The sequence below is a fragment of the Rhincodon typus genome, chromosome 9 (assembly GCF_021869965.1).
Source record: "Rhincodon typus isolate 14 chromosome 9, sRhiTyp1.1, whole genome shotgun sequence".
Taxonomy (NCBI): domain Eukaryota; kingdom Metazoa; phylum Chordata; class Chondrichthyes; order Orectolobiformes; family Rhincodontidae; genus Rhincodon; species Rhincodon typus.
Window position 1 is genome coordinate 30,635,835 of NC_063340.1, and position 26,716 is coordinate 30,662,550.

General features: G+C 45.4%; 1 protein-coding gene across 2 annotated transcripts in view; it reads left to right on the forward strand.

Annotated features, from left to right (window-relative positions):
- acat2 (acetyl-CoA acetyltransferase 2) overlaps positions 1-26,716 on the forward strand; it is a 96,103-nt gene that overhangs the window by 47,668 nt on the left and 21,719 nt on the right. For both annotated transcript variants that reach the window (XM_048601171.1, XM_048601170.1), the window contains exons 4-5: positions 4,278-4,395; positions 21,808-21,951. In XM_048601171.1, coding sequence (XP_048457128.1) covers positions 4,278-4,395; positions 21,808-21,951 — 262 coding nt within the window. The remainder of the gene's footprint in view (positions 1-4,277; positions 4,396-21,807; positions 21,952-26,716) is intronic.

Here is a 26,716-nt window from a genome sequence, read left to right on the forward strand (position 1 = left end):
CTCTGCTCCTATGATGCTGCTTGGCCTGCTGTGTTCATCCAGCCCTGCACCTTGTTGTCTCAGATTCTTCAGCATCTGCAGTTCCTACTATCTCCGCTTTAAACCAGAAGTCTTTTCCCTCCCTTTTCTGTGCCCCAGCTATCCTGAATAGTAAACTTGCTCTTGATGGCTAATGAATTGTCCCCTGACTTCTCGAAGACCCCTTTCTTATTCAGAGTCCCACACACCCCACCCCCCACCCCCCACCAAACTAGTTTAAACCCCCCACCTCCAGGTAACACCAACAATTCTCCCTGTGAGGATATTGGACTCCCTCCGGTTCAAGTACAGCCTATCCCTCTTGCACAGGTCACCTCTACCCCTGAAGAGATTTCAATGATCCAAGGACTGAAAACCCTGCCCCCTACACCCGTTCCCCAGCCACGCATTCATCTGGCCTATCTATTTCCATCCTCACTGGCGTGTGGCACTGGGAGTAAGCCGGAGATCACTACCCTTGAAGTCCTGCATTTTAACTTATTACTTATTACCTAACTCCCTAGATTCATTTTGCATGACTCTATCCGCTTGTCTACCTATATCATTTATACCAATGTGCACAGTGACCTCTGGCTGTTCACCTTCAGGATGTTCTGCAACAGCTCAGAGACATCCTTGACCCTGGCACCTGGAAGGCAACATACCATCCTGGTTTCTCTTCTGCGGCCACAGAATCTCCTGTCTGTCTCCCCCACAATTGAGTCTCCTATCAGTATCGCTCTGTCTGACTGCACCCTTTCCGTCTGAGCCTCAGAGCCAGTCACAGTGCCACTGACCTGACCACTGCTGCTAGCCACTGTAAGGTCATTCCCCCAACAGTATCCAAAGCAGTATACCTGTTATTGAGAGGAATGGCCACAGGGGAATTCTGCACTATCTGCCTTGCCCCCTTATCTCTGCTGGTGGTCACCCAGCTACCTGCAGCCTGCACCTTAGGAGTGACCACTTCAGTATAACTCTTATTAATGATGTTCTCTGCACCCTGGATGATCCTGAGTGCATCCAGCTCCAGTTCCCTGACACGGTCTGTCACTTTTCACAGGTGCAGCTACCAGAGAGACTGGAAGTCTCCCTGATCTGTCACATTATGCAAGAGGAGTGTGCCACTGTCCTAACTGCCATCCCTATTGCCTTCTGACAGAAAGACAGTTAAAGAGCCCTTACCTGTACCCCTGCTCAGCCTCCTCACGTGAAAACCTCTTAAGCAAATGTCTCAGCACTTCTAATCCAACACTAGCCTACTCTCTTAATGGCTGCTCCCTTGTACGCCTTTACCATCTTCCTAACACAGCCTTTTTTTTTGGTCAGAGGAGGGAGGGTAGGAAATACCAATTTCAGTTTTAACCGCACCTTGACACCAGGTTCTCTCTGACCTGCTGTACAGTAATGATGACTGTGGCAATGTCTCCCAGAATTCTGTTGTGACTCTCAGCTACCCTCTGATTCACTGCCCTTTTTCGCCATTTCATGGAGGGTGTCCTGCAGAGGTCTCCTGTATAGTCATGATGACTCGTGGTGATGTCTCCCAGAATTCCGCTGTGATGACCCTCAGCCACTCTCTGATTCATTGACCTATCATAACTCTGCCCTCATTTATGTAATACTTTTCTTCATCTTTGTTTGTTGGGATGGTCTTGTCATTGTTTTTATTCCTTCACAATTCAATCAGGTGGTTTTTATGTAGCCCATACGTCTCGTGTTGCAGCTGTATAGAACTTTAATTCAGCCACATTTGGCATATTGTGTACATTTCCTGTCGTCACACTACCAGAAGAATGTGGAGGCTTTGGAAAGGGTGCAGGTATCGTTTGCCAGGATGTTGCTTGACTTGGAGAATATTAGCTATGAGAACAGATTTGACAAACTTGGTTTGTCTTCACTTGAACGTCAAAGGATGAGGGGCGGCCTGATAAAAGTTACAAAGTTATGAAAGGCATAGACAGAATGGATAATTGGAGTCTTTTTTTTCCATGATAGAAATGTGAATTACTAGGGCACATAGGTTTAAGGTAAAAAGGGATAAGTTTAAAGGAAATGTGAGAGGCAGGGCTTTCTTTATGGAGCATGGTAAGTATCTGGAATGTACTGCCAGAGGAGGTGGTGGAACGGATACAATAGAAACCTATGAGACATCCTGACAGATGTAAGAATAGGCAGGGAATAGAGGGACGGTAAAAGGTTTTTAGTTTAAACAGCATCATGTCCAGCCCAGTGTTAGTGGGCTGAAGGGCCTGTTCCTGTGCTGTATTGCTTTTTGTTGATGCAATCATTGCTTCTATACCACATTCATTAACACTTTGTGTATTGCAGCAAGAATTCTTTTGTTATTTAATTGTCCCTAACTTTTGTCTTCTCACAGAACTTATTAGTTGTTCTTGCACCTTCTCCCTACCGTTGGCTTAAACCTCTCACTTTTCTATTTCTTTTCAGTTTTGATGAAAGGTCATTGACCATTCATTTCACAGATGCGGCCTGACCTGAGTTTCTCTAGCGCTTTTCGTTCTTATTTCAGATTTCCAACATGTACAGTATTTTGCTTTGTGCCACTTTGCTCTGTGTGTCATTTTCACAATTTGCTTTCCGATCTATCCTTGTATCATCTGCAAATTTGGCTGCGATACAATCAGTTACATCATCCAAAGTCATTGAAATAGATTGCTGTGCTGTGGCACTCCACTAGCTACAGTTTTCTAACAGGCAATGATCCTTTCGTACTGAGTTTGTTTCCTGTTAGTTAGTCGTTCCTCAACCTCAACCCCTGCACATACAGGAGACAATTCTTGCCTACGCAGGCTCCGTAGGAGTAATTTACCTACTACCACTCCCCTACTTTCTCCGCATTATCCTGACTACTTACTTTCCTTTTACAATGCATTCCTCTATTGAATGTCTGGACTATCTCATCACACTGTCAGGCAATCATTCGAGATTCTAACCAGTCACTGCATGAAAAGATATTTCTGCATATCATCATTGCTTCTTTTGCCAATTGCCCTCAAACTGTCTCCTCTTGTTTTCAGTCCTTCCATAAATCCCCCTGTCTTCTTTATCCTGACCCCTCATGATTTTTAATACCCTTTATCAAAACTCACATTTTGAAGAAAACTGGTCCAAAATTCTCCAGTCTATCAACATAACTAAGTCCTTCATCTCTGGGATCATTCTCAGGAATAATTTCTATACTCATTCATTCATGTCCTTGAGCAAGCATGAGGAGCTGTGTGGCCTACTCCTGTTCTAATTTCTTGTGGTCTTGTGGACACCAAAATCAGTGTTCAGTGTATCAATTTTACATTACAGCCTGAATTATAACTACGTGGTCTCTGGAAATGCATGGTGTCATTTATTGTGTACATGTACAAGAGGACTGTAGTCCCATGACCAAACATCCATTTGTCAATTAATAAACAAAACCTTCATGCCACTTGTGCTTAAATGCTGTGAAGTTTAAAAAATCTTTCACAATCATTGTAATACCTTTCTTGTGAACCTCCACTATTTCTTGATTTACACTATGACCTATAGTGTTGCCATTGTCAATGTGTTCACTAAACATACTCATCAGTGTCTTTGCTACATCTCAGCTGCACTAAAACTGATTTTATATCTGATCCTCGATCCAAGATCATTTCTTACCTGTGTTCAGCTAGTCCTTTATTCTATCTTTCTATCTGTCCTTTTGAAAGTCAAACATCTTTGGATGTTCAGGTCCCAGCTGTGAACTTTCAAAAGAAAATTTGACAGTTATCTGAAGATTATAAAAATTATAAGGTGAGAGAAAAATTACAGGGCAAGGGAGTGGGACTACATGAATCGTTCTTGCATAGACCTCGTACAGACATGACAGACCAAATGGCTTCCTTCTATACGCTATAACCATTCTGTGATTCTATTGATGGAATATTGAAATGCACCCACAGGCCTTTGGTATGTGGCCCAATGGCCATTTTGACAACAAATATGTTGACAGATCAATATAGCATAGGTGACCTCATGGGTGAACGTCTGTCAACATCCTGTCTGCTCATGTTTGAAATTCCTCTCAATAATATTTAATCAATTTTGCAAAATAATGTACACATTTTAAAAATTTTTTTACGTTGATATTGAAGTTAGTGTTGGGATTTCCTCAAATATACTGAAGCTTGATGGATCACATGGTTACTTTTAGCTAATATACCAAGTGGTGACCCACTATAAGGAGATCAATTAAAAGCTGCATATATTATTTATTCCAGACTCCGCATGTGGCACTTTTGAGAACTGGAGTCAAAATGGGTGATGTATCGCTTCAAGATAGCATGCTTTGTGATGGTCTGATGGATGCATTTCACGGTTACCACATGGGAATTACAGGTAAGAAGTGCCACTAAGTATTAAAACAATTCCTTGAGTATACTGTACGTGTTATTTCAGACAGGAGTACAATTTCTGTGAGTGATTCAAGTAGATACTATTAGAAGCCTGATAGCAGTCTGTTCCTTTAAAATGCTGACATGATTTTTTTTTCTATTCATTCATGGGATGTGACCCTCACTGGTTTTGCGAGCATTTATTACCTATCCCTGATTGCCAGAGGGCAGGTAAGGGTCAACCTGGGTCTGGAGTCACAAGTAAACCAGCTGTAAAATCTAATTTATTTCACCTAATGAAGCAGATTTCCTTCCCTAATGGACATTAATGCACCTGATGGATTTTTATGACAAGTGATAGTACTTGCACTTCAACTCCGAAATCAGATACTTGGGCCTGGATTTTCACCAAGTCACTTGGCACTTTCACCTGGTATTCCCAACTTTGGTGGCTTCATTATGGGGATAGACATGCCCTGGGCCTCTACAATGTGTATGGAGTTAGGCCAGTTGTTAAACAATTCATAGCTCAAAACAGCACTTCAGAGATATCATGAATCATAGGCTACATGAGAAAATTTTATGAGAAGTAAGTTTAGAATCTCTTTCTCATACCTAGCAGTGGCATTTCAATGTCACTTGACCCGCTATACACTGTATAGGATGAATTAGCACTACAGTGGCAATAGGATGTGTTTACAAATAAAAGAACAAACAAAGAACAAAGAAAATTACAGGACAGGAACAGGCCCTTCGGCCCTCCAAGCCTGCGCCGATCCAGATTCTCTATCTAAACCTGTTGCCTATTTTCCAAGGATCTGTATCCCTCTGCTCCCTGCCCATTCGTGTATCTGTCTAGATACATCTTAAATGACGCTATCGTGCCCCCCTCTACCACCTCCGCTGGCAACGCGTTCCAGGCTGCCACCACCCTCTGCATAAAGAACTTTCCATGCATATCTTCCTTAAACTTTTCCCCTCTCACCTTGAAATCGTGACCCCTAGTAATTGAGTCCCCCACTCGGGGGGGAAAAAGCTTCTTGTTATCCACCCTGTCTATACCTCTCATGATTTTGTAGACTTCAATCAGGTCCCCCCTCAACCTCCGTCTTTCTAATGTAAATAATCCTAATCTACTCGTAGCTCTCTTCATAGCTAGCGCCCTCCATAGCAGGCAACATCCTGGTGAACCTCCTCTGCACCCTCTCCAAAGCATCCACATCCTTTTGGTAATGTGGCGACCAGAACTATACGCAGTATTCCAAATGTGGTCGAACCAAAGTCCTATACAACTGCAACATGACCTGCCAACTCTTGTACTCAGTACCCCGTCCGATGAATGAAAGCATGCCGTATGCCTTCTTGACCACTCTATCGACCTGCGTTGCCACCTTCAGGGTACAGTGGACCTGAACACCCAGATCTCTCTGTGCATCAGTTTTCCCCAGGGCTTTTCCATTTACCGTATAGCTCGCTCTTGAATTGGATCTTCCAAAATGCATCACCTCGCATTTGCATTCAATCATTCAATTGTTAATTTTCATTTATGTTTGAAAAAAAGCTCCGTTTTACTACAGGAAATTTTAAAAATTCAAGACCCTTTCAAGTATTGATTGCCGAAAATACAACAGAATATCCTCTTCGTCTCCGCCCTAAACAGTTTCAAACAGTTTCAAACTAGCGGGCCCTCGACTGCTTTTCCCCCAGCCAAGGAGCACGTCCCGTTGAGCAATGTAAGAATTTGATATGATTGAATAAGATCACCTCGCTGTCTTCTAAACTGTATGAAACAAAGGCCAGTCATAAGATCATACAGCATTGAAGAGGCCTTTCAGCCCATTGGGTCTGTGTTACCAAAAATAGACTATTACCTACACTAGTCCCACTTTCCCACACTAGATCCACAGCCTTCAATGTTATGACACTTCATAGATTGTGAGGTTACCTGCCTCAACTACCCTCCCAGGCAGTGCATTCCAGATACTTTTCACCCAGAGAGTGGAGATATGTTCCTTAATTCCCCTCTAAACCTCCTGCCTTTCACTTTAAAACTATTTCCCTTTGTTATTGACCCTTCCAAGGGGAACAGCTGCTTTCTATCTACCCTGCCCATGACCCTAATAACTCCAACACAGCTCTTATGTACGCCCCCCTCCCCCCAACCTTCTCTGCTCCAAAGAAAACAAGCCGAGCTTATCCAGCCTCTGTCTGTAACTGAAATGTTTCATCCCAGCCAATGTTCAGGTGATCTCCTCAGCAGTCTCATAAAAACATAAAAAACGTGCACGTGCAGGAGTAGGCCATTTGGCCTTCGAGCCTGTGCCATCATCCAGTATGATCATGGCTGATCATGCAATTTCAGTATCTCACTCGTGCTTTCTCTTCTTTGATCGCTATAGCGTGTCCAGCTCCCTCTTGAATATATCCAATGAACTGGCCCCAGCAGCTTTCTGTGGTAGAGAATTCCACAGGTTCAAAACTGTCTAAGTGAAGAAATTCTCCCTCATCTCATCCCTCATCTCAGTCCTGAGTGGCTCACCCCTTATTCTTAGACTGTGACTTCTTGTTCTGGACTTGCCCAAAATCGAGAACATTCTTCCCGCATCTAGCCTGTGCAGCCCCATCAGGATTTTATGTTTCAATGAGATACTCCCTCATTCTTCTAAATTCCAACGAATACAAGCCCAGTTGATCCAGTCTTACTTTATATGTCAGTCCTGCCAGCCCCGGAATCAGTTTGGTGAACCTTCAATGGACTCCCTCAGTAGCAAGAATATCCTTCCTCAGACTAGGAGACCGAAACTTCACACATTACTCAAGGTGTGGCCTCACCAAGGCCCTGTACAACTGCAGCAAGACATCCCTACTTCTAAACTCAAATCCTCTCATTATTAGGACCAGCATACCATTAGCTTTCCTCACCGCCTGCTGCACCTGCATGGCAACCTTCAAGCGCCCGTTCCACCATGACACCCAGGTCTTGTTGCACCTCACCTTTTCCTAAACTGCCACCATGCAGATAATAATCTGCCTTCCTATTTTTGCCACCAAAGTGGATAGCCCAACATTTATCCACATTATTTTGCATTTGCCAAGTATTTGTCCAGTTAGGCAGCCTATCCAAGTAAGCCTGCAGTCTCTAAGCCTCCTCATAGCCCACACTTAGTGAGCTTAGTGTCATCTGCAAATTTGGAATTATTGCACTCAATTCCTTCTTCCAAATCATTAATGTATGTTGTGAACAGCAGATTTCCCTTTAACGAATCTGTGCTGACTTGGACCGATCCTGTCACCGCTTTCCAAATGCTCAGTTATTACATCCTTAATAATTGACTCCAGCATTTTACCCACCACTGATGTCAGGCTAACTGGCCTATCATTCCGTTTTCCCTCTCCCTCTTTTAAAAAGTGGCATTACTTTAGCTACCTTCCAGTCCATTGTAATTCTTCCAGAGTCTATAGAATGCTGGAAATGATCATTAATGCATCCTCTATTTCTGGAGCCACTTCCTTAAGTACTGTGAGATGCCGAACATCAGGCTCTGGTGACTTAACGGGTTTTAATCCCATCACTTTCCCCAATCAAAAACCTTGACACTATCCAGGACAAAACAGCCTGCATGATTGGCACCATATCCACAAGCATCCACTCCCTCCATCACCAATGCTCAGAAGCACCAGTATGTACTATCTACAAAATGCACAGCAGGTATTCACCAAAGATCTTCAGACAGCATCTTCTAAACCCACAACCACTTCCATCTAGAAGGACAAGGGCAGCAGATACATGGGAACACCACCACCTTAAAGCTTCCATCCAAGCCACTCACCATACTGACTTGGAAATATATCACTATTCCTTCACTGTCATTGGGTCAAAATCCTGGAATTACCTCCTTAATGACATTGTGGATCAACCCACAGCAAATGGACTACAGCGGTTCAAGAAGGCAGCTCACCACCACCTTCTCAAGGGCAACTAGGGATGGGCAATAAATGCTGGCCAGCCAGTGATGCCCACATCCCGCAAATTGAGTTTAAAGAAAAAGACATTTCCTGACCAAAAAGAATTTCTTCAGTTCCTCCTTCATGCTTGACCCTCTGTCCCCTAGCATTTCTGCAAGGTTATTGGAGTCCTCTTTAGTGAAGACAGATCCAAAATATTTGTTCAAATGGTCTGCCCTGTCTTTGTTGTCCATTATGAATTCACCTGATTCTAACTGTAGAATTCTAACCTACATTTGTCCTTCAGTCTTTTTCTCTTCACATATCTGTAGAAGCTCTTACGGTCAGTTTTTATGTGTTTCACAAGCTTACTCTTGTATTCTATTTTCCCTTTCCAAATTAAAGCCTTTATTCTCCTCCTCTGCTGAATTTTAAATTTCTCCCAGTCTTTAGGTTTGCTGCTTTTTCTGGCCAATTTATATCCCTCCTCTTTGGTTTTAACACTATCCCAGATTTCCCTTGTTAGCCATGGTTGAGTCATCTTCCCTGTTTTAACGCCAGACAGGGAATGTACAACTGTTGAATTCACCTATGTCATTGCTTATCCGCCGTCAGCCCTTTAAGTATCCTTGGCCAGCTTATCTTAGCCAATACATGTCTCACACCGTCAAAACTGGCTTTCTTTAAGTTCAGGAGTCTAGTCTCAGATTTAACTGTGTCATTCTCCTTCTTAATGAAGAATTCTACCATATTATGGCCACTGTTCCCCAAAGCATCTCGCACCACAAGGTTGCTAATTAATCCTCTCTCATTGCATGATACCCAGTCTAAGATGGCCTGCTCTCTAGTTGGTTCCTCGACATATTTGTTGAGGAAACCATCCCTCATACATTCTAGGAAATCTTCCTCCATTGCATTGCTACTGGTTTGGTTAGTCCAATCAATATGCAGATTGAAATCACCCATAGTAACTGCTGTACCCTTACTGCACGCATCTCTAATTTTCTGTTTGACGCCATCCCCAATCTCACAACCACTGTTTGGTGGTCTGTACACAATTCCCACTAATTTTTTCTTTCCCTGTGGTGTTCCACAGCTGCACTATTCAGATTCCACATCATCCAGGCTAATGTCCCTCCTTACTATTGTTTTAATCTCCTCCTTAACCAGCAACACTACCCCACCTCCCTTCTCCCTCACTAAGTCAGCTTTGGTCTCAACTTGCCAAACTACCCTGGATCTCATGAGATTCTACCTTCTTTATCAGTTTTCCATGTGGGGCACATTGTCAATGGCTTTGCTGTCTCTGTACGGGTTTCCTCCATGTGCTCTGGCTTCCTCCCACAATCCAAAGATGTGCAGGTTAGGTGGAATCACCGTGGCAAAAATCCCCAAGAGGGTTATGGGATTGGGGGGCTCTGGATGGATGCTGCTAGGAGGATCAGTAAGATTTGATGGGCCAAATGGCCTCTATCTACACAGTAGTGATATGATTCAATGATACATCAACTGCCCTACCCTCATCTACATACTTGGTCACTTCCTTAAAGAATTGAACCAGATTTGTTAGGCATGACCTCCCCCTGACAAAGTGTGCTGACTATCCCTGAACAAACCTTGCTTCTGTAAATGGAAATTTATTTTCTCCTTCACTATTTTCTCCAATAGTTTCCCTGCTACTGATGTGAGTTTCACTAGTCTATAGTTTCCTGGCCTATCAGTACTACCTTTCTTGTAAAGTGGAACCATATTAGCTGTCTTCCAATCCTCCGACTCATTCCCAGTAGTCAGAGATGATTTAAAATTTTGGGTCAGGGCCCCTGTAATTCCCTGTTTCATCTTCCAAATAGCCAGGATACAACTCATCTAGACCTAGGGCTTGACCACTTTTAAACCCGCCAAAACCTCCAATACCTCCTCGCTTTTCAGTCTGTTTAATCTTTCATTATAATGCAGTTTCTTTGTATGATGGTCATTCTTTCCAAAAGGTTCCTTTTCAACATGGTTATTAAGTAGCCTTTTTTGACTACACAATACTTGGTCTATAGTTCCTCCACGTACTGTTCTAGAAAATGATCTTGCATTTGTTCCAATATTTTGTGCTTTGCAACATTTGGTATAAATTAGGTTTGCCCAGTTTGTCTGTAGATTGAAAACCCCATGATTACTGTATTATCCTGTCCTTTGCCAACCTTGTCTTTTGTGCTGATATGCTTGTGCTGGGCTCCCCCATTTCTAGAGATGAGAACATTTGTGGAGCTTCCTGCTGTATTTGGTTGTCTAATTGTCCATGGCCGTTCACAACTCAACATGGCAGGGCTGCACAGCTTTGAACTGATCTGTTGGTTTAGCATCAAGTTTATATACATGACAGGAAATTTAAGAGTTACAAAATCATTATAGCGCAGAAGTAGGCCGTTCAGTTCATCCTGTCTGAATCAACTCTCCAAATTCACTTAATTTGGTCACTTTTTGATAAGGGCTGGTTTACGTTGCAGGGCGTGCTTGAAAGAGCAAAAGAAATAAATAAAACTGAGTGAAGTGGAGATGGGGTAGAGACAGTGGAAGGATTGACCTTAATTTTTCAAGTTTTCCTGATGCCAGATGACTGGAGAGTGGCAAATGTGACATACATGAGATGGTTGCATAGTGGTAATTCAAAGATGGCAATTCTCTAGGGAATGGGTTCAAATCCTACCACTGTAGCTGATGGAATATAAATTTAACTTGTCTGGCAGCATTTGTGAACTAAATATCAGAGTTTAAGGTTTCGGGTTCAGTTCTGACCCGAAACGTTTAATCTGATTTTTTTCTTCACAGATGCTGCCAGATCTGCTGAGCTTTTCCAGCAAATTCTGTTTTTGTTCCTGATTTACAGCATCTACAATTCTTTTGGTTTTTATAAATTTAACTTAATTTATTTGCAATGTAAAGCAAGTATCAATAATGGTGATCATGTCAACTATCACCAGTTGTAAAATGTCATCTGGTTTACCAGTGCCATTTTGGTAAGGAAATCTGCCATCTGGTCTACGTGTAACTGTAAACCCACAGCAATGTGGTTGACTCTGAAATGGCATCTGCAATGGCCTACCAAGCCACTCAGTTCAAGAGCAAATAGGGAACGGCAACAGATGCTGGTACGAAAGAAATTTTTAAAAACACGTATTCAAGAAAGGGTGCAAGAACATTTCTAGTAAGTACAAGCAAGTTAGTCTGATATCAGTAGTGGGTATGGTTTTGCAGTTCTCAGATGAAACAAAGTCAACAGGCACTTAGAGAGTTTTAAAGATTTGTAAAAGCTAGGGCATGCTTGGCTAATCTAACTGAAATTTTTGACGAAATAACCGAAAAGGTTATTGAAGGGAATGTGGTGTATGTTGCCTATGTGGACTTTACCAAAATAAGCTAGTTAAAAAAATTTGAGGCCAATGCAATGAGAACACCTGTTTCCAATTGGATAACAAAAATATTTGACCCAAGGGTGGGATTTCCTGAGGATTAGTGCAAAGCTATTGTTCTTTAGCTACGCATTAATGACCTAGATCTTGGAATAAGGAATAAAATTTTAAAGTTGGCCAATGATATCAATCCTGGAAGAAATGCAAACAGAGAAAATGATAGGAATCATCTGTAACATGACAAAGATAGGCTGACGGAATGGACAGACAGGTTGTCAAAAGAGATGGGGAAAGTTACAGACCTAATGACACAATTCTAATAGGTGTGCAAAAACAGAAGGACCTCAGCTGCATGTATATCAACCTTTGAAGATATCAGGACATAAGAGAGTGTTCAGCAAAGCTTGTGGGATCCTGTGCCTCATTAATAGAGATTTTGTTAACAAAAGCAAAGATGTTATGCTGAATTTATGAAAATAAATAAAGATTTTGTAAGGTCTCAACTAGAGTATTGTGGTCACCACACTTTAGGAAAGATGTGATGGTCCTTGAGAGGAGATTTAGAATCATGAAGGGCTACAGCACAGAATAAGGCTCTTCAGCCAATGTCTTGCTACATGTGACCCCATCGTACTGTTCTGTAAACATTCCTTACTGTCCTGTTTTGACACCATTGCCTTGATAACTTGTTATAATCATCTCTACCTTAATTAGTTTGTATAGTTTGGATTACTTTTACTTTGGTTAGACCCTCGGCATGCGACTCTTATACCAGGCATTTTATTCCAGTCATTTGGTTTGTCTCCAGCACCACGTTATTTTTAATATTTTGTAATTATTTCTCTGCCTCAATTAATTGGATTATAGGTCATCCCTTCACTTGTTATTCAGCTGTTGACAATTTTCTCACACTGCCTGACACTCTTGATCACCTGCAGACACCTAATATTCGGCTTGTCGACACTCCACTCAAACCATTTGCATGATCTTTTGATATCTCTGATTATAAAGTCTATGCCTGGGTGCTTCACTTCAGCTGATGAAGGCGCAGCACAATGAAAGCTTGTGATTTCAAGTAAACCTTTTGGACTATAACCTGGTGTTGTGTGACTTTTGAATTTATCACATTTATAGGCAGTGAGTTCCACATTCCCACCACCCTCGAAACGAAAATTTCTGCCCCTTGGTCATTTATTCCTCCACCAAGGAGAAGAGTTTCTTCCTGTTGACCCTGAATTGATGCCCATTCTTAGAAAAAGTCAGAGGGACCCAGTGCGAGAGCAGCTGTTGGTAGTCATATCTTGGGTACTAAGAATGAATATTATGTTAAGTGGGGTACGTCAAAATTTAAAAGAATAATTGTTATAGTGCACTGTCCTGCCAGGGGAACAGATGAGATTTTGCGGCAGTGAGCATGAATCTAGGGTAGTATGTTGCTTTCCTAGTGCAACGGTTAAGCACATCTCAAAACATCTGAAGCATATTGTCAAAGGGGAAAGTGAGAAGCCGCAAGGTCTTGTACACATTGGTAAGAATGACATAGTAAGGTTAAGTTTTAAGTCTTCGCAGAGTGAATATAAGAGGCTAGGTAGAAGCTTAAAAAAAACCTCAGAAGTAGTTGAATTAACTCCATGAAGGCTGGTATCCCATCACCAAGTCACCCTTTATTTACACGTGCATAGTACAAGACACTGACCCAGCTAGCACAAAGCCGGCTCCCTGAGTAAACAGAACCTCTGATGCTCTTGTTTATATCCGTCAGCCAGGACTCCCTGATTGGGGTTGTTAACCTGGTCCATTCAGGGAAATCATACTCAATGAGATGCCCCTGGCTGACCTTGTTGCAATCATTACATCTCTTCCCCTCTAAATCCGGGGATATAGGCCTGATCCTTTCCCTGTAGCTTCTCCTGGGGTGTTTTTGCCCAACTGTGCCTTGGATACTGGTGGCATGTACTAGACTGTAGATCCTCTCTTGTGCCTGGAGCGTATTGGTCGAAACTCATCTTCAGGTGGTAACGGTGTTGAGACTGCAACATCTGCTGTGTCATCTCATCCTCAGAGGTTCCTTTGATGCTAGGTGGAGGGGACGAACCCACTGGTTCTGACAGTCTTGCCAGATGTTCAGAGGGTCTGGGTATGTTTTGGTCTTGCCCTGTTTGTGAGGTTGCAGCTTTCATGTGGCCACATGCTTGTTCGAGACAGCTTTTCCTACCGAACTTTATATGACGTCACGTTGACCATACCTCTTACCCATACCGGGCCATTACCGGGGTTTCGACACCAAACTTCGTCCATTTCACCCTACCTCCAAGGTCCAGCAAGATCAGAGTTAACATGATGTGGAGTCTTCTCCCCATTAGCAACACTGCTGGAGCTGTCGCTGTGTTTGCCTGAGGAGTGGTCCTATAATCAAAAAGGAGCTGCACAGTTTGGTATTGAGTGAAGATGTAGGCTGTTTCTTTTAGCCTGCCTTCAAAATTTGGACTGCTCTTTCCTTCAGGCCATTGGACAATGGATGGAATGGAACTGTCCTTACATGCCGAATGCCATTTGACTTTAGGAAATGCTCGAATTCCCTGTTGGTAAATCTGACCAACACCCTCAAGTGGCTGTCAGTGTGGAGTTTGCACATTCTTCCCATGGGTGCACCAGTTTCCTCCCACAGTCCAAATATGTGCAAGTTAGGTGGATTGACCATGCTAAATTGTGCATAGTGTCCAGGGATATGTAGGCTATTTGGATTAGCCATGCAGGATTCGGTGAGATGCTCTTCAGAGGGTCAGTGTGGATGCAATGGACTGAATGGCCTGCATCCTCACTGTAGGGATTTTATTCTGTGAACAGCTCCAAGAGTCCATGTATTGCAAAAGATGCTTGCAACATTTCAATTCTCATTCTTGTATTTGATGAGTGAACTCTGTGCACATCCAGCCACTTTGAATGGGCGTCCACAATGACTAAAGCATAGATGCAATGAAAGGAAAGGCATAGTTAACATTTAACCAAGTCTAGAGTTTACCCGGCTATTCCAAAGAATGTGAGAGAGCTGCTGGCGTCAATTTTTGTCCTTGTTGGCACTCTGGGCACTGCTCCACCATTGCGGCTATGTTGGCATCCAATCCTGGCCACCAGACATAACTTCTTGCCAACAGTCCTTATTTTGGAAACCCCTGGATGATCCTGGTGGAGTTCAGCCAGTATCTGGAGGCGACCTTCGCACGGGACAATCAATCTTGCTCCCCATAATATTATGCCATTATCTATGATGATTTGGTCAAGGCGAATCCAGAAAGGTTTCAATTCTGGTTGGGGTCGCCGTTTGCTTCCCCATCACCACTAGCTGATTTAGTTTTGCCAGGATGGGATCTTTTTGTGTCTACAATCTGCTATTGTCAGTGGTGACCGGAAGGGTGTTTTAGAAAGTTTAAAACCAGAATGGACTGTTCCAATGGTAGCACCATTGGAAGTATAACCACCAGTGGGAGGTGAGACAAGGCATTTGCATTTGCTGCTTTGTCTGCCAGTGTTCCGTTTGTAATTGTACACACTTATAATAAGAGCCCACCGCTGAATTCAACCTGAAGCTATGGGAGGCACAGCCCTGTCCTCTTTAAGGAGTGGTTTGTGGTCCATTACTATTGCAAATTTACATCTGTGAAGGTATTGGTGAAACTTTCTCACACCAAAGATGTCCACCAAACTTTCATTCTTGATCTGGGCGTATTTGCATTCAGCATCAGCCAAAGTCCAGGAACCATAAGCTTTTGTGTGGTCCTCTCTTTTGGGCCATCTGTGAGCCAGCACTACCTCGATACCGTATGGGAGGCATTGCACTTCAGCACCAAGTCTCGCTTGGGATTGTGGTGTGCCAACACCTGAGACGATGATGGCTACTTCTTCACTTGCCTAAAGGTTATATTTTGGCATGAGACCATTTCCAAGGATGACGCTTTTTAAATAACAAATATACGGGTGTCAGGATAGAGGCTAGGTTACATATGAATTTTCTGTAATAAGTTACCAACCCAAGGGAAAACCTAAGCCCCGATACAGATGTGGGAGCCGTGGCACCTTTGATCACCCTCACCTTATCTTCCAACAGGTGTAAACTGGTCTTGTTGCCTCTGTAGCTCAAGTAGGTCACTGCAGGTGCCTAGAACACACATTTTTCCTTCCTGAGGCATTGGAGAAACCCGCCTTGAAGAAAGGTTTAATCACTATGTCAGCATAGTGATTCTCTAAGTGCTCTTTATTGGTTTTCCTAGTTATTAGCACAGCATCCATATAAATAGTGACGTGTGGTAAACCTTGCAAAATGTTCTCAATCATCCACTGGAAAATGTCACAGGCTGATGGTACCCCAAAAGGCAGTCTTGTATATTGGTACAAACCTTATGGATATTTATTGTAGCATACCTCCGGGAATTCTCATCTAATTGCAGTTGCTGGTACGCATGGCTCAGGTTCAGCTTCATGAAGGATAGACCCCTGCCAGTTTTGCATATGAATCCTCGAAGCGACAGATTGGGTATTTATCCAGCTGCGGAAAGTGGTTCACCACTGGTTTCAAAGGGGTGCCCCAGTGTTGATTCTCAGCCTGGCCAAGATCTTACGCAGACTTAAGGATTGGAGTCCAGAATGAATATTGGTAAAGACTGGTTCTGCAATCACTGATACAGCTGAATAATATCGACCTCCATTAGAACTTGGTGACCATTCAACCATATGTTTATTTTGATTAGTTCTGGTTTGGATGTTGCTAAGCAATTTAACTGTTCCAAACCAGCTATAGGTTTGCTTTCCTGGGTGTTCACTCTCCAGGATACCAGTCTATGAGTTCTCTTACTCTGTCCAGACCTAGTGGGACTGTTTTGCTGTCTTGAGTCCGCATACCAGCAGCACCTGCAATGACCTACCGGCTTGGCTCCTCGAGAAGATATTGTCCGTTTGACTGAGGCTTGGCTTTGTTTTGGGATTTTGCTGTGGGTTGACCTGGGGTCCCTCCATCCAGATATGTCCCAAGTGAGGCTATGCAATTGCCTTCTCTCAAGTGGTATTCCCTAAGCTAAGTCAACCTTGCGAGTGTGTCCACTTTCCATTGGAATACTGTGTAACTCCTAAGCTCCACTTGCTGCATTTACAATGACAAAGCCAGTTGTAGTGCCTGTTTGAAGTCTAGTTGGGTTTCAGCTAATAGGTCACGTTATTACTCCCACATCCAAATGGTCTCTAAGCATCTCACTTGGGAACAAACCAAGATCACATCCCTCTGCCGGTCATCTTAACCTAGGCAAAAATCCCAATATGGATTTCCCTCGTTCTCTAACTGTCGAGTAAAACCAGTAGTGTCTCAGAATTAAAGGAGGTTTGGGATTGTAATATTTCTTAGTTAAATCCGTCAACTCTTGGAAACATCTTAGTATCTGGTTGCCTCAGGAAAAGTTAGGCTCCTAATAACTGAAAAAGCTGCAGGTCCACACGCTGTCAGGAGTGTTACTTGTTGCTTTCTGTCTGCCCCAATGTCATTTGCCTGAAAAACTAACACATTCTTTTCGGATATTGGGCCCAGTCTTTTATGGCAGTATTGAACGTATCAAGCTCCCCAAATAGCGGCATGATGCCAGACGTACTTACCCCAGTTCAAAGACAACCATTGCAAGCAGTGTTCTTCAGGGGAGTGTTTTTCTCTCGTCAATACTGAAATAAGTCCCCGAGTCACCCTTTATTTGCACATGTATAGTACAAGACCCAGTGAGCTCAAAGCTGGCCCCTAGAGTGAACAGACTATGCTGAATGCATTGCCCTTATCTACACACCTGGTCACCTCTTTGAAAAGGTCAATCCGGTCGGTCAGGTATGACCTCTCCTGAAGAAAAGTCCATACTATTTGCCCGAATGGTTCCCAGGATGAACAAGCATAGTTATGGCTTAGTTAGCTTAGAAAAACTGAGATTGTTCTTCGTAGTGCAAAGGCAATTTGATCATTTGTTAGAGGCATGCAACAGACTTAGAAAAGGTAATCATAGAAAAATGCTGTCAGTCACAGATTAGAACGAGAATTATAGAATCCTTACTGTGTGGAGGCGGGCCATTTGGTCCATTAAGTCCACACCGATCCTTTGAAGAGCATCTCACCCAGACTGACCCCTCTACCCTAAACCCATAACCCTGCACTATCCATGACTAGAGAGATAACAAGGTGTAGAGCTGGATGAACCCAGCAGACCAAGCAGCATCAGAGGAGCAGGAAAGCTGACGTTTCGGGCCGAGACCCTTCTTCAGAAATGGGGGAGGGGAAGGTGGTTCTGAAATAAGTAGGCAGAGAGGGGGAGGCGGATAGAAGAGGGATAAAGGAGAAGATAGGTGGAGAGGAGACAGAGGTCAAAGAGGCAGGGGTGGAGCCAGTAAAGGTGAGTGTAGGTGGGGAGTTAGGGAGGGGATAGGTCAGTCCAGGGAGGACGGACAGGTCAAAGGGGCGGGATGAGGTTAGTAGGTAGGAGATGGGGGTGGGGCTTGAAGTGGGAGGAGGGGATAGGTGGGAGGAAGGACAGGTTAGGGAGGCGGGGATGAGCTGGGCTGGTTTTGGGATGCGGTAGGGGGAGGGGAGATTTTGAAGCTTGTGAAGTCCACATTGATACCATTGGGCTGCAGGGTTCCTAAGCGAAATATGAGGTGCTGTTCCTGCAACCTTCGGGTGGCATTGTTGCGGCACTGCAGGAGGCCCAGGATGGACATGTCGGCTAAGGAATGGGAGGGGGAGTTGAATGGTTTGCAACTGGGAGGTGCAGTTGTTTAGTGCGAACCGAGCGTAGGTGTTCCGCAAAGCGGTCCCCAAGCCTCCACTTGGTTTCCCCGACGTAGAGGAGGCCACATCTGGAACAGCGGATACAGTATGCCACATTAACAGATGTGCAGGTGAACATCTGCTTGATGTGGAAGGTCTTCTTGGGACCTGGGATGGGGGTGAGGGGTTGGTATAGGGGCAGGTGTAGCACTTCCTGTGGTTGCAGGGAAAAGTGCCGGGTGTGGTGGGGCTGGAGGGGAGTGTGGAGCGGACAAGGGAGTCACGGAGAGAGTGGTCCCTCCAGAAAGCAGATAAGGGTGAGGAAGGAAAAATGTCTTTGGTGGTGGGGTCGGATTGCAGATGGCGGAAGTGTCAGAGGATGATGCGTTGGATCTGGAGGTTGATGGCATTTTTGCAGGAAGGTGGGTGAGAGGAGGTGTATTCCACGTAGCTGTGGGAGTCGGTGGGCTTGAAATGGATATCGGTTTCCAGGTGGTACGTGAGGACGAGGGGGATTCTGTTTTGGTTGTTATTGCGGGGAGTGGGTGTGAAGGATGAGTTGCGGGAAATGCGGGAGACACGGTCGAGGGCGTTCTCGACCACTGAGTGGGGGAGGTTGCGGTCCTTGAAAAACGAAGACACCTGAGATGTTCGGGAGTGGAATGCCTCATCCTGGGAGCAGATGCGGCGGAGGCGAAGGAATTGGGAATAGGGGATGGCATTTTTGCAGGAAGGTGGGTGAGAGGAGGTGTATTCCATGTAGCTGTGGGAGTCGGTGGGCTTGAAATGGATATCGGTTTCCAGGTGGTTGCCAGAGATGGAAACAGAAAGGTCCAGGAAGGAGAGAGAGGTATCAAAGATGGTCCAGGTGAACTTAAGGTTGGGGTGGAAGGTATTGGTGGAGTGGATGAACTGTTTGAGCTCCTCATGGGAGCACGAGGCGGCGCCGATACAGTCATCGATGTAACGGAGGAAGAGGTGGGGTTTAGGGCCAGTGTAGCTACGGAAGAGGGATTGTTCCACGTAACCTACAAAGAGGCAGGCATAGCTTGAGCCCATGTGTGTACCCATGGCCACCCCCTTTGTCTGTAGGAAGTTGGAGGAATTGAAAGAGAAGTTGTTAAGGGTGAGGACGCGTTCAGCTAAGTGGATGAGGGTGTCAGTGGAGGGGGACTGGTGGGGCCTGCGGGACAGGAAGAAGCGGAGGGCCTTTAGGCCATCTGCATGGGGAATGCAGGTGTATAGGGACTGGATGTCCATGGTAAAGGTGAGGTGTTGGTGACCAGGGAATTGGAAGTTTTGGAGGAGGTGGAGGGTGTGGGTGGTGTCACGGACGTAGGTGGGGAGTTGCTGGACCAAGGGGGAGAAAATGGAGTCAAGATAAGTAGAGATAAGTTCGGTGGGACAAGAGCAGGTGGAGACAATGGGTTGACCAGGGCAGTAAGGTTTGTGGATTTTGGGAAGGAGATAGAAGCGGGCGGTGCAGGGTTGGGGAACGATGAGGTTGGAGGCTGTGGGTGGGAGGTCACCTGAAGTGATGAGGTTGTGGATAGTTTGGGAGATGGTGTTTTGGTGGTCAGGGGTGGGGTCATGATCAAGGGGGTGGTAGGAGGAGGTGTCAGAGAGCTGGCAATGTAGAGGTCAGTGTGCCATACTACAACTGCGCCTCCCTTGTCTGCAGGTTTTATACTGAGGTTCGGATTGGAGCGGAGGGAGTGGAGGGCTGTACGTTCTGTGGGGGAGAGGTTGGAGTGAGTGAGAGGGTTGGAGAGGTTGAGGCAATTGATGTCTCGACGGCAGTTGGAGATGAAGAGGTGGAGGGAGGGTAGGAGGCCTTGGGGTGGTGTCCAGGAGGAGGGGGTGTGTTGGTGGCGGGAGAAGGGGTCAGTAGAGGGAGGGTTAGGCTCATGGTTAAAGAAATAAGCGCGGAGGCGGAGGCGATGGAAAAAGTGTACAGCATTCAAGCGTGAGCGGTATTCGTTGATGTTAGGGTGGAGGGGGACAAAGGTGAGCCCTTTATTGAGGACTGACTGTTCGTCCTCAGTAAGGGGGAGGTCTGGGGGGATGGTGAAGACTCGGCAGGGCTGGGTGCTACTGTCTCCTCTCGAGCTGCTGGCTGTGGAGGTGGTGGGCGGAGCGATGTCGGCGTTGGTGGTGGGCGGAGCGGCGTCGGTGGTGGGCGGAGCGGCGTCGGTGGTGGGCCGTGCACTGTCAGCAGTGGGCAGAGTGGCATCAGTGTCGGCGGAGTGATGTCGGTGGAGCAGGGTAGGCGGTGGGAGGAGCGGAGTCGGTCTGTAAGTCCTGGATGTTGGTTGCGGCGGCAGCAGCAGTGTCAGCAAGTGTGTCCTCGATGTCTGTGGTGTTGGCCTCGGAAACAGAGGCAGTGGCATCAGCAGTGGTGTCGATGGCGTTCGCTGTACCGGAAGTGGCGTACCCGGCAGCGGCGGATGTGGTGTCATCCGTGGGTGCTCCGACAGTGACCACATGGCCAATGGCAGCGGGCACATTGTGGGGAAGGTCCTGGGTAGGGTTGGGGATTTGGGGGGTGGAGGAGGCCTGTGTTGGGTGGCAGGCACCAGTAAGTTTACTGTACTTACGGTTTTTAGTGTCCAATAAAGCCGAGTAGAATTGTGAGTTCAGGTTGTGGATCCTGCGAAGAATGAAAAACAGGAGAGGTCCTTTGCAGGCCTGGGAGAGGGAGGCTCTACCCATGGCTAATCCATTTAGCCTGCACACTATGGGCAATTTAGCACAACTAATCCACCTATCTTGCACATCTTTGGACGAAGTACATGGATTTAAAATTTTGGGCAAAAGATTCAGGGCGAATGTGAGGAAAAATGTTTTTACAAAGTGATAGAACTCACTGCCCACAAAAGTGGTAGAAACAGAATCAATTAATGCTTTCAAAATGCAACTGGAGGAAATAAACTTGTTGGGCTGCAGAGACTAAGCAGGCCTTTGGTACTGACTGGATTGCTCCACAGGCAAATGCGTGGACTCGATAGACAACCTGTGCTCTAAATGACTCTTGACTTTAAGCAAAAATATGTTAAGCAATTGCAGATTGAATGACGGTATGCCTGTGTGCACTGATTTATTCTGTGACTAATTTCTTACAGATGAATAGTTTTGACACGGATCAATGGTGCAAGACTGATCAATTGCTTGTTGTATTTCCTGACCAATCTTCATATCTACAATTAAGAATGTACCTAATCATGGACTTTTACAGCATAAAAGTTTTCTATATTTTGTTGTTACTTTTCTTCCCTTTCTGCAGCTGAGAATGTGGCCAAAAAATGGAATATTAGTCGAGAAGAACAGGACAAGTTCGCTGTACAATCCCAGAGAAGGACTGAGAGGGCACAAAAAGCAGGATTTTTTGACAAGGAAATCGTACCCGTCTCTGTCCCATCAAGAAAAGGTATCGGTGTGATCCCACATGAACAAGTTGTGAAATCTTCAACATTGATCTTGGTTAGCTTTACTTTTTGGGTGGAAGAATAGGAGAGGTGGTTTTGGTCTCTACCAGGTAACTTCAGCCTTCTTCTGAGAATGTTAATATTGGGGGTAATGATTGTATGGTCTTTCATTTGTCAGCCTTAACAGTTTATGCCACATGTTATTTGATTGTGGAGAGAACACTTCAACCAAGCCAGCCAAATAGGTCGTCCTTTCTAAGCGTTCAAGTACATTTGCACTTCCAGCAGCAACCACTGCATTGCAGTTAGTGGCTGAACCTTTCCCTTAACTCAAAAACACCAGGATCAATTGCATCAACAAGATTACTGTGAAAGTGTAGAATGAACTGAGGGCAGCTGAACATTGAAGCCAAATGTCATAGAATCACAGAGCCATGCAATACAGAAACAGAACCTTTGGTCCAACCCATCCATGCCGACCAAGTTTCCCAAACCAAACTAGTCCCATTTGCCCTATCCCTCTAAACCTTTCCAATCATGTACTTCTCCAAATGTCTTTTAAATGTTGTAACTATACCTGCATCTACCACTTCCTCTGGCAGTTCATTCCACATATCGACCACCCTCTCTATAACCTCTCAGATACCTTTCTGGTGGCCTGACACTCTCACTGTTAAGGCACAAAACATCTTGTGCATCACATATCCACTGATGAATGCTCCAATGCTTACCATGCCCAACATCAGGACATGCACGCACTGAAAAACTAAAGTTCAACGCAACATAGGTATAATAATATTTGCAAAATCATAGAAACCCCAGCTCTACAATCTTTTTGTGCCCTTCTTAAAACATTTCTGAATACTGAGGTGATGGGTGCCCGGAGTAACTGCCAGTGACTTGGATGCCAGCTGCTGGTCTGTATGCCCTGCAAACATTAAAGAGATTGGTGGGCATCCTCAGGCTGCCTAAAGTCTGGAGGGGGCCATAGCAACTAGATGTGTTGGGGTAACTGCTGCTGGAACAGAATGGGTGAGTGGTAGGTGGAGTGGGGAGCTACTGTCAGCTCTTACAGTACTATGACGAATGAACAAATGAAAAAGTACAGCACAGGAACAGGCCCTACGGCCCTCCAAGCCTGTGCCGACCATTATGCCCTAATTCATCTAAAAACAAACCTGCCATTTTTCAATCCATATCCCTTTATTCCCTCCCTATTCATGTGCCCATCGAGGTGCCTCTTAAATGTCTTCAATGTGCCCACTTCCACCACCTCTTCTGGTAGTGCATTCCAGGCTGCTACCACTCTCTGTGTGAAAAACTTCCCTTGCAGTACAGTGGCTCAGTGGTTCGCACTGCTGCCTCACAGTGCTAGGGACCCGGGTTCAATTCCAGCCTCGGGAGTCTGCCAGTGTGGAGTTTGCACATTCTCCCCGTTTCCTCAGGGTGCTCTGGTTTTCTCCCACAGTCCAAAGATGTGCATGGTAGGTGGATTGGCCATGCTAAATTGCCCATCGTGCCCAGGGATGTTTAGGTTAGGTGGGTTTAACATGGGAAATCAGGGATAGGATAGTGGGCCTGGGTGGGATGCTCTTCAGAGGGCCGGTGTGGACTTGTTGGGCCGAATGGCCTGTTTCCACACAGTAGTGATTCTATGATTCTAATTCCAGTCGTCCCATCCTGCCAATCAAGCAAAGAACTGCTTATGCATAGATTGGTTGTGTAAAAAAGAAAAAGAACAGAAAAAAGAAAACAATCTCCCTTAAACTTTTCCCCCTCCGACCTTGAACCTGTGCCCCTGGTAATTGAAACTTCAACCCTGGGGAAAAGCTTCTGACTATCCACCTTATCTATGCCTCTCATAATTTTGTACACCTCTATCAGGTCTCCTCTCAGCTGCCATCTTTCCAGTGAAAATAATCCTAGTCTTTTTAACCTTTCCTTATAGTCAATGCCCTGGAGACCAGACAACATTCTGGTGAGATAGTAGGAACTGCAGATGCTGGAGAATCTGAGATAACAAGGTGTAGAGCTAGATGAACACAGCAGGCCAAGCAGTATCATAGGAGCAGGAAGGCTGAAGAAGGGTCTAGGCCCGAAACGCCAGCCTTCCTGCTCCTCTGATGCTGCTTGGCCTGCTGTGTTCATCCAGCTCTACACCTTGTTATCTAACATTCTGGTGAACCTTCTTTGTACTCTATCCAAAGCTTCGACATCCTTCAGGTAGTGTGGTGACCAAAACTGCACACAATACTCCAAATGCAGCCTAACAAGGGTTTTATATAGCTGCAACATGTTTTGCCAACTCTTGTACTCCACGCCTGGGCAATAAAGGCAAGCGTGCCATATGCCTTCTTAATCACCTTGGCTATCTGTGTTGCCACTTTCAGGGAACTGTGGACCTGTACGCCTAGATCTGTCTGAATGTTAGTGCTTCTAAGGGTTCTGCCATTTACAATATAATTCACACCTAAATTTGATCCTTCAAAATGCATCACGTCGCATTTGTCTGGATTAAACTCCATCTGCCATTTCTGTGCCCAAGTCGCCAATCATCTCTGTCCTGTTGTGTACTTTCACAATCATTGGCAGAATCAGCAACTCTGCCAATCTTCATGTCATCAGCAAACTTGCTTATCAGATCATCCACATTTTCCTCCAGATCGTTTATATATAGGACAAAGAACAGATGACCTAAGACTGAACCCTGTGGAACACCACTAGTTACCAGTATCCATTCTGAAAAACATCCTTCCACCACTACCCTCTGTCTTCTATGACCAAGCCAGTTTTCTATCCATCTAGCCAGGCCACCCCGAATCCCTTGTGATTTTAGTTTTTGTACTAACCTGCCATGTGGGACTTTATCAAATGCCTTACTAAAGTCCATTTAAGCTACATCCACAGTCCTTCCCTCATCAATTATCCTCATTACCTCTTCAAAAAATTCAATCAGGTAGGTGAGACATGACCTTCCCCAGACAAAACCATGCTGCCTATCACTAACTAGTCCACTTTCCTCCAAATGCGCATATATCTTGTCCCTCACTATCTTCTCCAAGAGCTTTCCCACCATAGACATCAAGTTCACCGACCTATAGTTTCCTGGATTATCCCTGCATCCTTTCTTAAATAAGGGAACAACATTCATTAATCTCCAGTCCTCTGGAACTTCACCTGTGGTCAATGAGGATGTGCAGATATCTGCCAATGCCCCAGCTATTTCCTCCCTTGCCTCTCTGAGTAACCTGGGGTAGATCCCATCTGGTCCTGGGGACTTGTCCATCTTAATGCAATTTAGGATTCCCAAAACTTCCTGAATCAATATGTTGACATTCTCTAGAGTATTCACACACTCATCCCTGACCTCAACATTAGTCAGAGATAGTAAGAGCTACCGAGTCAGAGATAACACAGTGTAGAGCTGGAGGAGCACAGTAGGCCAGGCAGCATCAGAGGAGTAGGAAGGTTGACGTTTCGGATTGGGACCCTTCTTCAGAAATGGGGGAGGGGGAAGGGAACTCTGAAATAAATAGCGAGAGGAGGGTGGGGCTGGGGAATGTAGGTGGGATGGTGATAGGTGAGTGCAGGTAGGCAGTGGTGGGGATTGGTCAGTGAGCTGGGAGGAGCGGATAGGTGGGAGAGAAGACGGGCAGGATGTGTCAGGTCATGGAGGTGGGGATGAGAAGGAGGGTTGGTCATGGGATGAGGCCAGGGGTGGGGAGATTTTGAAACTAGTAAATTCCACATTGAGACCATTGGGTTTAGGCTCCCAAGGCGGAATATGAGGCGCTGCTCCTCCAGTTCCCGGATGTGTCATTGTGACACTGGAGGAGGCCCAGGATGGACATGTCACTCAGGGAGTCAGAGAGGGAGTTGAATTGGTTCCCGACCGGAAGTTGTTGTCGTTTGTCGTGAACAGAGTGCAGGTGCTCTACAAAGCGATCTCCGAGCCTCCACTTGGTCTCACCGATGTAGAGGAGGCCAAATCGGGAGCAGCAGATGCAGTAGACCACGTTGATAGATGTGCAGATGAACCTCTGTCTGATGTGAACGGTTTGTTTGGTGCCTTGAATGGAGGTGAGGGGCAAGGTGTAGAGGCAGGTGTAACACTTCCTGCGGTTGCAGGGAAAGGTGCTGTCTGTGGTGGGGCTAGTGGGGAGTGTGGAGCGGACGAGGGAGTTGTGGAGAGCGCGGTCCCTATGAAAGGCAGATGGGGTGGTGACGGAAATATATAATTGGTTGTGGGTTTGCATAGGGGGTGGTGGAGAATGATACATTGAATACGGAGGTTAGTGGGGTCATATGTGAGGACATGGGGGATTGTGTCTTTGTTTTTGTTGGAGGGAGGGGATGTGAGGGCAGAGGTGCGGGAAACGCAAGAGATGCGGTCGAGAGCATTTTTGACCACCAAAGGGGGGAAGTTGCAGTCCTTGAAATAAGAGGACATCTGGGATGTACGAGACTGGAACGCCCCATCTTGGGAGCAGACATGGGCGGAGGCTGGGGATTGGGAGCAGGGGATTGCATTCTTTCAGGAAGGTGGGTGAGGAGAGGTGTAGTGTAGGTAGTTGTGGGAGTCGGTGGGCTTGAAATAGGTGTCAGTTTCGAGACGGTCACCAGAGATGGAGACAGAGAAGTCCAGGAAGGAGAGAGAGGTATTAGAGATGGTCCAGGTGAATTTGAGTTTGGGGTGAAAGGTGTTAGTAAAGGTGATGAACCGTTCAAGCTCCTCGTGGGAGCACAAGGCAGTGCTAATACAGTCAT